Source organism: Aphidius gifuensis, linkage group LG1 (assembly GCF_014905175.1).
Source record: "Aphidius gifuensis isolate YNYX2018 linkage group LG1, ASM1490517v1, whole genome shotgun sequence".
Lineage (NCBI taxonomy): Eukaryota > Metazoa > Arthropoda > Insecta > Hymenoptera > Braconidae > Aphidius > Aphidius gifuensis.
In genome coordinates this window covers 16857295-16869127 of record NC_057788.1, presented here as the reverse complement: position 1 = coordinate 16869127, position 11833 = coordinate 16857295, and the positions used below count along the sequence as shown (strand labels likewise).

At 31.6% G+C, this 11833-nt stretch overlaps 1 protein-coding gene across 2 annotated transcripts; it reads left to right on the top strand.

Moving 5' to 3' along the window:
- Nucleotides 1-6312: 6312 nt before the first annotated feature.
- LOC122849324 (adenomatous polyposis coli homolog) lies at nucleotides 6313-11584 on the top strand. Of its 2 annotated transcripts, none has more exons than XM_044148026.1 (4): nucleotides 6313-6512; nucleotides 6940-7402; nucleotides 7489-11126; nucleotides 11248-11584. In XM_044148026.1, exons 2-4 carry the CDS (start codon nucleotides 6988-6990, stop codon nucleotides 11443-11445), a joined length of 4251 nt encoding a protein of 1416 aa, XP_044003961.1. In that variant the 5' UTR covers nucleotides 6313-6512; nucleotides 6940-6987; the 3' UTR covers nucleotides 11446-11584. The 2 variants fall into 2 exon arrangements, with proteins under 2 accessions (XP_044003961.1, XP_044003954.1); XM_044148019.1 differs by having other exon boundaries at nucleotides 6508-6524.
- The last annotated feature ends 249 nt before the right edge of the window (nucleotides 11585-11833 follow it).

The following is an 11833-nucleotide window of genomic DNA, read 5'->3' as shown; positions in this document are numbered from 1 at the left end:
CTCTAGTGAAAAGTATTATTAATAAGCCACAAACGACCGAGAAAGATCCATTTTTTTAGTTATTTGGGGTTGGCAGCGCAAAAACTATCCATGTAAAAGCATAGGCAGTATATTTAGGACACGCCCCCAAAAATTTTGGCAAGTTATACCTTAAGTATAAATATTGTATACCATCTAAATTGTTGTCACCGTCTCATTAATTTAAACGAAATAATTCGATAAACAATCATCACTGAATATGACAGGCCATACACGAACCATTTGTTTTGATTTGTTTATTAATAATAATAACAATATTAAATATAATATGGCAAATAATGCATGCGCGCGCCGATTTTTATTTTTATCTTGCGTGCGTAAGTGCAATCGTACGATTGCACGTAAGCACTCAATGTCCCTACCCGGCTTCCGTAGTAACAAAAGCAAATGGCACATGCAATATGGTTGTTTTTGTTGTTTACAATATCTACAATAACTTCTAGTTACTTTTAAGTTTATTTTATCACTATATTTTTTCGACTACTGCGCCGCTTCCGGGTTTCCGAGTGATTTTTGGAACGTTCCCCTAATATGGCATGAGGTGCATTGGGTGCATTCCTTTAATAAAAAATTTTTTTTCGTTTTGCAATTTCGCCCTGTAATACCGACTAAAAACTAGAAACAGAAAAAACGACAAAAGTGATAAATTTCTCTATGCAATATTCCAGGCTTTACAGTTTACGAGAATGTGTGGTATGAGCTATGTGACAATAACAAACAATCACAATAAGTCAATTTTCTATTTATTTCAGTTTGATATAAATATTGAACAGTTATCCATCTAATAATTGGAAGCCAAAAAAAATAATGTCATGTGCCAGTACTGCCACTACACGAAACAGCTTTTTCCTATGAAATTTTGGCCGGTATTACAGGGCGAAATTGCAAAACGAAAAAAAATTTTTTATTAAAGGAATGCACCCATTCTTTTGTGTATTTGGCTGCTTTCTTTCATGAACTTAATGTTCAGAACATTGATGTGATCTACATCAGCGCACGCGTAGGCGCAGATGCGCAGAATTATTTATTTTTTTAAAAATGGCTGTCCATTGGCGCTGGTATTATATTTATATTTTTCTTGACATTTGTGTAGTAACCTAAAAATATTGAAATCGTTGGTTTTGTGAACATAATTTTTTTTTGGGTGATATCATTTTATTTTAAATAAATTGTTCATGTTTTCCAATTACAATTGGTTGACACAACAAAATGCTGGATCCTAAATGGCATGAAATATATCACACGAATGTTAGGATAAATATATTGCCAGTGGTTACCGGCACCAATGCACAGTCATTTTTTAAAAAATAAATAATTCTGCGCATCTGCGCCTACTCGTGCGCTGATGGAGATCACATCAATGTTTTGAACATTAAGTTCATAAAAGAAAGCAGCTTTTATTTTTTTTCCTGTTTATCTTCGCGCATGCGCAATGAAATGCGCCGTCAGCAAAAAGTCAGTTTGCAACTGCGTAAGACATGAGGGGCTGGATCAGCCATGTTTTAATTCTTATTTTTGAAAAATTATTCGCTCGACGCCACTGTTCTCTCAACGAGTTTGCATGACAGGCGCATGTGCATGATCATGCGCATGAAAGTGAAAAAAAATAAAAGGTGTTTTCTTTTGGGTGTTTATTTTTTTTCACTTCAATGCGCATGATCATGCACATGCGTATGTCATGCAAAATTGAGAAGAGAGCAGTGGCGTCGAAACGAATAATTCTTAAAAAATAAGAATTAAAACATGGCTGATCCAGCTCCTTATGTCCTACGCTGTTGCAATCTGACTTTTTGCCGACTGCGCATTCAACTGCGCATGCGCGAAAATAAACAGGAAAAAAAATAAACACCCAAAAGAAAGCACCTAAATACACAAAAGAAAGCACCTATGTTCGAACACACACACACACACACACACACGCAGTCCCATACATTGTATACAGGGGGACGTTCCAAAAATTACTCGGAAATCCGGAAGTTCAAGATTTTGATCATAAAAAATTTTTGATATTTTGGTGTAGTAGACATGATTTTTTGTTCATGTATTTTTATAGGCACAAAACAATAAATTATTATCGTTTGATTATTAATAATAATTATAAAACTACTTTTCACAACTGTAATAAGTAACAAAAGCAAATGGCACATGCAATATGGTTGTTTTTGTTGTTTACAATATCTACAGTAACTTTTAGTTACTTTTAAGTTTATTTTATCACTATATTTTTTCGACTACTGCGCCGCTTCCGGGTTTCCGAGTGATTTTTGGAACGTCCCCCATAGCGCAGGCATTTTACACTTTATTTTTTTTACAGTGTAGCCTGCACCCGTATTCAGAGGATGTTCTCATTAGGGCGATCTTTCCGATGGTGGCGTTTGTGAAGCTTTTCTATGTGAAATCTATATAAAAAAAATTTTGTCGAGCGCTATCAGCAGAAAAAAAAGCCCTAATGAGAACAATTTTGCCCCATGAATACGGGTGCTGGAGTACGTTCCAAAACCTTCGTTCAGTTCGGTATATCAAGATGACGGATTTCAGTGTTTTTTTTTACCATTTTTTTATCGCAATAATAAGTTAATCACTGGGTACATTCCTTTAATAAAAAATTTTTTTTCGTTTTGCAATTTCGCCCTGTAATACCGGCCAAAATTTTATAGGAAAAAGCTGTTTCGTGTAGTGGCAGTACTGGCACATGACATTATTTTTTTTGGCTTCCAATTATTAGATGGATAACTGTTCAATGTTTATATCAAACTGAAATAAATAGAAAATTGACTTGTTGTGATTGTTTGTTATTGTCACATAGCTCATACCCACTGAAATATAATAAAACTGGAAGGTGAACTCCTATGCTTAGCCAATGCTCGGAGTGGCGCCAGAGATAGCAATATATTGGTTGGCTTTCCCTCTCGCTCACGCATGCGCACATTAAATCTTGTACAGTCAACGTCAAAACAAACAAGTACTACACGGTATAAAAGTTACATTATATTTCAGTAGTCTCAACCAATTATAGTTGACGTGACTGTACCTACAAGGACAACAGGCCAACCATTGAGTTTCTCTCTCGGCGACACGAAGTTCGGCTTCCAGTTTTATTATATTTCAGTGCTCATACCACACATTATCGTAAACTGTAAAGCCAGGAATATTGCATAGAGAAATTTATCACTTTTGTCGTTTTTTCTGTTTCTAGTTTTTAGTCGGTATTACAGGGCAAAATTGCAAAACGAAAAAAAATTTTTTATTAAAAGAATGCACCCAATATCACAAATATATTTTCCCTATTGTTCTTCATGAGAAACGTATTATATGAATCTGCAGTCCAATTCACAGAGCATTACAATTTAGGGCTTTTTTCCTCCACTGGCGGCGCTTGTAGAGCTTTTGTATGTGAAATCTATATAAAAAAAATTTTACAAGCGCCATCACCGGCAAAAAAAAGCCCTAAATTGTAAAAAATTTCCCCTGTGAATCGGACTGCTGGGAGACCTATTTGCCAAGTTGATCTCTTTCATCATATTAGCATACTTGAATATATTCCTGGATAGCTATTCTCGACATAATTATCCCCTCAGTTATCCCCGGCGACAGGAATAACTATTTTGTGGAAATTCACCTTAATTTATGGCTTTATTTGTATCTTTTTCAATGGTTTCCATCAAACGACTATATCGCTTTTGAGCGTTTTCATGTTATCCCCGGTACAGGGGATAATTATGTCGAGAATAGCTATCCTGCACACGTATTCACGGGGCAAAATTGTTCTCATTAGGGCTTTTTTTTTCCGCTGATGGCGCTTGACTAAATTTTTTTTATATAGATTTCACATAGAAAAGCTTCACAAACGCCACCATCGGAAAAAAAACGCCTTAATGAGAACATCCTCTGAATACGGGTGCAGGCGAACTCATGAGCCAATTTTTCAAAGAAGTCATAATATTAAGTGTTAAATTATTTTCTCGTATAATGTTTTAATTCTAATAAAATTTTTTATACACGTTGATGAATTTATTTATTATTTATCGCGTAATAAAAAAAAAAGTTTGACACCTTTGTACAGTGGTGTGAGTGAGAGTTTAATAAATCATTTAGTTCATTTTATAAAAAAAGAGGGCACTTTCAACTATCATACTTTTTATGTAGTATGATACGTATGATACGTATGATTGTATGATACCCCGAAAATCGTCGAATTACCCATCACTGATTGTGATACATGGCGTATGATAATGAAGATGTATCATACCTACCCAACACTGCCCATCACTGCTGTCCATGGAGCTAATTTATATCACAATTATTTTAATAATAATATAAATAAATAATTAATAAATATCATTGTTTACAGATTGAGAAAAAAGAACGTGTACATTTTTATTTATTTATGCTAGATGTACATAGTAAAATTCATCAAGTTAAAAAAACAATAAAACGTGTTAATAGTAGTACAAAACTTTAACCATTTGATCCAATACCACCAGTTGCTGATATGATTATTGAAAAATCATGGCTTTTATATTTTGATAGATTTCAGATGATGTTGCTGATGCAACGATATTAAAACCATTATTTACTGAATTATTTGAACGTGTAATGATTGCAATCATTAACATGTTGTTACAACAAGTAATACAGCTCCTGATGATTTACACGAAAGTCGATTACAAAGAGAAAATTTTATTCCATTTATACAAGTGTTAAAAAATTATTGTTTAGTTGTATCACTTGATTCAGGAATTAATTAAAGATTAAAAATTGGACAAGGTAAAAATCGCTGTTATATTATCAAAATACAAGACCCAAATGATTTGGTTGGAAAATGGAAAATGCTACTATTAGACCAAAAGTTAAGGAATTGATGTGACCAAAGAAATTATGTGGTAAGCATCATTAATTTCTTAGCTTCATTTTTTCCTTGGCAGGGGCTTGCCCTTGGTATTTTTTTTATTAAGATATATTGCTATAATTTCATTTGTTTACTAAATAATAAATACCAAAGACAAGCAGTGGCCAAGGAAAAAATAGAGTTATAAAATTAATGCTGCTTATCCAATAATTTTTTTGGCTGCATTAATTCCTTTGCTCGATTTTTTCTTGGGCCACTGTTTGTCCTTGGAATTTTACTCATTTATCTAACAAATAAAATTAAATTAAAACATTATAATAAATTAAAATACCAAGAACAAGCAGTGGCCAAAGAACAAATGTAGCTATAAGAAATTGATGTGGCTTATACCACATAATTCCTTTTGCTGCAATAATTTCTTAGCTTCATCTTTTCTTTAGCCTCCTGCTTGTGCTTGGTATTTTTTTTTATTAAAATACCAGCAATATCAGTTACCTATGATTATCAAATATTAAATTTAATGTTTTTAATTCATCATGATTTTTTATAAATTTAATTTTGTCTTGTCTGAAATCTATTAAAACATAAAAGCCATGATTTTTCAATAATCATATCAGCAACTGGTGGTAATGGATCAAATAGTTGAAGTTTTGTACTACTATTAACACGTTTTATTGTTTTTTTAACTTGATGAATTTTACTATGTACATCTAGCATAAATAAATAAAAATGTACACGTTCTTTTTTCTCAATCTGTAAACAATGATATTTATTAATTATTTATTTATATTATTATTAAAATAATTATGATATAAATTATCTCACAACAATCCTAAAAGAGATCCATCAACATGGTTTTTCCATCACCAACAGCACGATACAAATACAAACCCTTTGGTGTTTTTTTTGACTTTTTTTCTTTATTCATTTATTTATTTATTTAGCATATAACTAATTTATCTAAAAAACTTGGTTTTCCTGGTTTTTATGCATTAATGTCATCATAAACATTTTGTAAATTTTGTACAACACACCTTTGATATTCATCCTCAATAAGTTGTCTATTTTTTATATTTTTTTTCAATACTTCAATTGGACTATATTATTATTTTTTATGTCAACATTTGCATCACATGTACCTAATTGAAATAAAATTTATTTGGAATGATCTTTTTAATAAAAAATTATTTATTTAACATTAAAGTAATTCATTATCATAAAAAAAATACCAAATGAAAACAGTAGCTAAAAAAAAGATGAAGCTAAAGAATTGATGTGATTATAAAGAAATTATATGGTAAGCAACATTAATTCCTTAGCTTTATCTTTTTCTTAGACACTGTAAATTAAAATAAATTGCTTTAATTTTACTTGTTAAATAAATAATGTATTATGTAGTTGTATTATTTTTTTACATAATGAAGGAATACTCTAACTAAGCTACACAAAAAAAAAAAAAAATATAAACAAAAACAACATGTGACTTTGGGCACTCGTCCCACTAGCGTCATCACTGGCAGAAAAACGTACTGACTTGCTCCATTCTGTGAGCTTCAGTGAAATTCGAGAGATTACCCTCCTTATACACCTCCATGCTGCTGTCAAGTCAATAATAATATTTATGGTTATTAACTATGTAACTAATCATTTTTCTTCAAATAAAATATTGAACAAATACATTAATTCAGTTTTTTTTTCTATTTGATTGCACTTGCGTTATCAAATACCGTAACAGATAAATTTATATATATGTATATCTATGTATATGTTTTCATTCTTATTTATTCAACGTCAATACTAAAATTATTAATTTACTGTCAACATCAGCATCCAGCTGTATCAGACCTATATATTTTTTTTGTATATAATTTTGTTTTATATTTTGTTATTTTTTAATTAAAAAAAAAAGTTGTGTCATATCAATAATTTCAAAATAGTGCCTAAAAAGTCAATGTTTTTTTCACACGTGCTTCTACTATTATTATTAAAACAAAACAAAAATGATTTTTTCTTGAGGTGAAATGTTGAAAAATAAATTGATTTAATTCTAGATTTACAAAATAAGAGTACTTATTTTGTAAAAGCAAGTATTAAGTGTAATGAAAAAAATGTCATGGAATACGGATCAAAAACTTGATCCACATAAAAATCTTGATGATAATAATCTCGATGTTCATGAGACATTGCCGATTAGTAAAATAGATGACGACCGACGAAAATTACCATCATTGTATCATGGTACTTGGCCAATGGAAAGGGATCTGTGGAATGGTAACGATAGTTCAGCAGTTGTTTCAAGTGTTATGAGTTTCACATCGAACACATCAAATGGACTGAACTCATCGAAACAACAAAAAGATGCTGGAAAAGGAGAAATATTTGATCCTAAAATGGATGTTATTTGTAGTTTATTTGGTATGCTGTTAGGCAATGCAAGTGGCTGTGAAGATACAACTACAACATTATTGTCACTAAGTAATTCAACTGAAAATTGTTTAAAAATGCGAAAGTCAGGTAAGTCATTGAATACAATTCCTAAATAACAAAATGTTGACAACGTAACAACAATCAAATATATATTTCATCCGTATTCTTTTTAGGATGTCTTCCTCTGTTGGTTCAGCTTATTCATTCTTCTGATCAAAGTTTGTTAGTTCGTCGACGGGCATCAACAACGCTTTTCAACATTGTCCGCGCAACCCAAGATCAAACTCAAGCTCGCCAAGAGCTCCACGTTCTTGAGTTAGTCGAACAACTTCGAGATTACTCCCAGCATCTCCTAAGTAATTCTGAAAATTGCAAGGAATCGCCGCGTCACCCAATAACAGCATTATCAATGCTTACAAAATTGTCGGTCGATGAAACTCATCGTCATACGATCTGTCATATGGGAGGTCTACATGCGATTGCTGAAATAATAGAACTCGATCATCGTGAGCATGGTTCTCAATCGACAGACGATAACTGCATTTCATTGAGAAGATTTGCTGGTGTAACATTGACAAATCTAACATGTGGTGATAGTAAAAATAAGAGTATTCTCTGTTCATTTGGTGAATTTATAAAAGTTTGGGTATCACAATTCAACAGTAATAATGAACACCTTCGTCAAGTTACTGCAAATGTACTGAGAAATTTATCATGGCGTGCTGATGCAACATCAAAACGTATTCTACGCGAAATGAATTCAGTTTCATATTTAACACACGCAGCATTACAAAATCCTCGTGAACCAACACTTAAATCAATTTTATCAGCATTATGGAATTTATCAGCTCATTGTACGAAGAATAAAGTTGATATTTGTATTATTGATGGTGCATTAGAATTTATTGTTGAAATGATTAGTCTTGAATCACCATCAAAATTACAAATTGTTGAACATGCTAGTGGTATATTGAGAAATGTATCAAGTCATATTGCAATGGAAGAAAAATATCGTATTGTATTAAGAAGTAAAAATTGTATACAAGTATTAATAAGATTATTGAAGTCAACAAATAGTACAATAATAAGTAATGTGTGTGGTACTTTGTGGAATTTATCAGCACGTTGTCCAGAGGATCAAAAAGAACTTTTAAATTTAGGTGTTGTTACAATTTTACGTGATCTTGCTGTTTCACAGCATAAGATGATATCAATGGGTGCAACATCAACTCTAAAAAATTTATACGATGCTATAAATAATTCTCGACGTCAATCATCGAATTTAATAGCATCTGTACCTTCACAAAATAATACAAGTATATCAAATATACCCGTTAATATTAAAAATATTCGTCATATTGCTAGAGTGATTAATAAAAGATCGCATTCTGTTGAATCAACACCTGTAAATGACCCCGAAGAGCGTCCACTATCTAGTTTTTCATGGCATCATCAATTTTATAGACATCCTTCTAGGTCTCTGGATGACGTAGAGCCCAGTACAAATGAGAAAGCTCCAGAAATAATTGAAAAATCAGAAAGTAATCAAACCGAAGTTGTTGATTATCAGAAGAGTCCTTACTCTGAAAGACGAAAAGGATCACCCATAGGTTCACCATATTTTGAGCGTCGACGAAATAACAGTGGCCCTTATGAAATAGAAGGTGATGAACCAGTTGACTATAGTCAACAGTACCTTGAAAAAAATCAATCAAAAACAGAAAAAAATATAGAAGTGCAATCACAAAATGACGATAAATCTTTTCCAAAAGATAATCCAAATATATTTGGTGATTATGCAGAGACAGATCTTGATCAACCAACAGATTATAGCTTAAGATATGCTGAAGATGATACTGATGACGACGAGAAACCGTCAACTCAGTACTTTACTCCAACTGAACAAGAAGACACTGTAAAAACATATTGCACAGAAGGAACTCCATATGAGACACCATTTAATTTTTCAAATGCAACATCAATGTCAGATCTTCGTTTGGATGAGACAAAAGATAGTGAATCTTCAAAAAAAATAATGAAAAAAATAACAAAAATGGAAATTAAGCAAAAAAGTTTTAAAGAAGAAAAAGAATTGAATACTGCTGAAACAACGAGTTCGAATAAAAATAATGAAATCTTGGAGACAAACTGTCAGGAAAAGACTATTTATTATTATGAGGAGGGAACACCAAGACGACTTTCTCCAGTTAATTCACTGAGTTTCTTAGGAAGTTCTCTAGACAATAAAAATGATGCAGAGGTAATTGACCTTCCCGAAGATTTAATTCATAAAAAAGATAAACCAGTCAAGAAAGAAGACACCGAAGATACTGTGGGCACTTCAAATGAACAAAGTCCACAAAAACAAAATGACAAAGAAGGAAAAGTGGTTACATTTGGTAGTGAAGATCATTATGCTGAAGAAACACCACTGATGTTTTCAAGAAGTAGTTCATTTGGTTCATTGAGTGGATTGGAACAAATATCGATTCACGATGATAGAAGTTCAATAATAAGTGATTTTAGTCGTCGAACAAGTGGTGTCGTTTCACCAAGTGAATTACCAGATTCACCAACTCAAACTGTACCACCAAGTCCACGTTATAAAAACTCAATTGACTATTCCTTTCGTAATAATGCCCGAGGTCTTCCAACGTTTTCTAAATACACAGTTATTCAAAGACCAAGAAAAAGTATTTTCGATGATCATACTGAAGCTTTTAAAGAAGAATCAACACCAATTGAATTTTCAGCCGCAACAAGTTTGAGCTCGTTGACGATTGATGATGATATGAAACATTTTAATGTACTTGAAATCGAAAAAAAATGTGAAACACATGGAGAGAAACCAACAATCAGTTTGCCAATAAGATTTTTAGATATTGAAACAGAAGATGTTTTGGCTAAAGAAAAAAAAAAAGATACCAATCGACAATACCAAAATCAGAGTGATGGTGATGAGGAGGATGATGAAAACATACTCGCTGCTTGCATCAATATAGGAATGCAAAACAACAGATATAGATCACTTACGAAAAAAAATGAACACAAAACACAAACTTATCCAACATTGGTATCTAATTTAATTCGTTATCAAACAAGTTCCACGTTAGACAGACTTGAGTTGGCTATGTTCGAGCCAAGATCAGGTTCATCACCGCTCAAAACAAAATTACTCGATGTTCCAACTGTCTCAGACAGTGTTCATGTTTATTGTACTGAAGATACCCCTGCTGATATATCACCAGCTGGTTCCCAGTCGAATTTATCAGCCTTGTCAATGCCAAGTATTATTGAAGATTTTGAAAAACCCAATGATGAATCTGAAACTAGAAATAATCTTTCGGATAGCTCTGATAGTTCAATTTTGTTCGATGATGATGATGATGAAAAAATATTAGATGAATGTATTCAATCGGGTATGCCAAAGAGATCAAGTCCATTTAGAACTCTGTCTTTGGTTGTCAATATTCACGAAAACTTGCCAATTTTCATAAAAAAAGATAAGTGTTGTTCACAATCAGTGATTGAACATCATGAAGAAAGGTTTAATATTTCGTTTGATGATAGTCCGAATCAATCTGATGATGATGATGATGCTATCCTTGCTAAGTGTATCGAGTCAGGGATGCCAAAATCAACAATTTTATCCACTAACCCATCAACATCGACATCTAGGTCTATTGATACAACTAAAAATAATTTGAAAAGTGAACAGACAAAGTCACTTGGTTCGGAGGATAGTTTGAGTCTTTCGAATGATGAAGAAGACTTGATTCTTGAGCAGTGCATCAGATCGGGAATGCCAAAGGTAATTTTTTCGACAAGCAATATTTTTATTCGATTAATAATTCATTATTAAAATCGCTCATTACAAAATAGTTATATAATTCATTTTATAGAAATTTAAATATATTTTTTTTTCATTTAAGGCATCAACTTCAACTTCTAATTATTCTCAAATATTAAAAGACGACTCTAGAAGAGTTTCTAATGTATCAATATCTTCACCTAGAAATTATTCTCCAAGGAAAGTATTATTGGAAAAAGATTATCCATCAATAGAAATAGAAGACGAAATTGCTAGTTATGCTGATATTTCTGAGTCAATTAATCTAAAATTTGATTAGATATTAAATTTAGTTTTTGAAAATTAATTACTTCAGTAGAATCATCGTTAATCTAGATATTAAATAATTTATAACAACTAGTATCAATTCTGTGATTTAATTTTTCTCAAATAAAACGGTGATTTAAAAAAACTAAGATTCTTTTAGAAATAGTTTTTTATTTGTTTCTCCTTGAGAAAATTTTCATAGTGAGTTTAAGACTAATATCCAATATTCAGTGACATTTGATAATATTATTTCTTCTTTTGCACTAACCTAATTAAAAAACTACAGCCTATAGAATAAAAAATAAATCAATAATATTAAATTGTTTTTTCTATTAAACAAAACAAATCCTATTCATAGATTTAAAAAAAAAAAATTATAAAAATATTTTTTCAATAAATGA

What these genes read in the sequence shown, in the direction of transcription:
- LOC122849324 (XM_044148026.1), top strand. Translation starts at nt 6,988, where the DNA reads ATGAAAAAAATGTCATGGAATACGGATCAAAAACTTGATCCACATAAA. An exon ending in TTTAAAAATGCGAAAGTCAG is followed by an intron (nt 7,403 to 7,488) that starts GTAAGTCATTGA and finishes TATTCTTTTTAG; the next exon opens with GATGTCTTCCTCTGTTGGTT. An exon ending in TCAGATCGGGAATGCCAAAG is followed by an intron (nt 11,127 to 11,247) that starts GTAATTTTTTCG and finishes TTTTCATTTAAG; the next exon opens with GCATCAACTTCAACTTCTAA.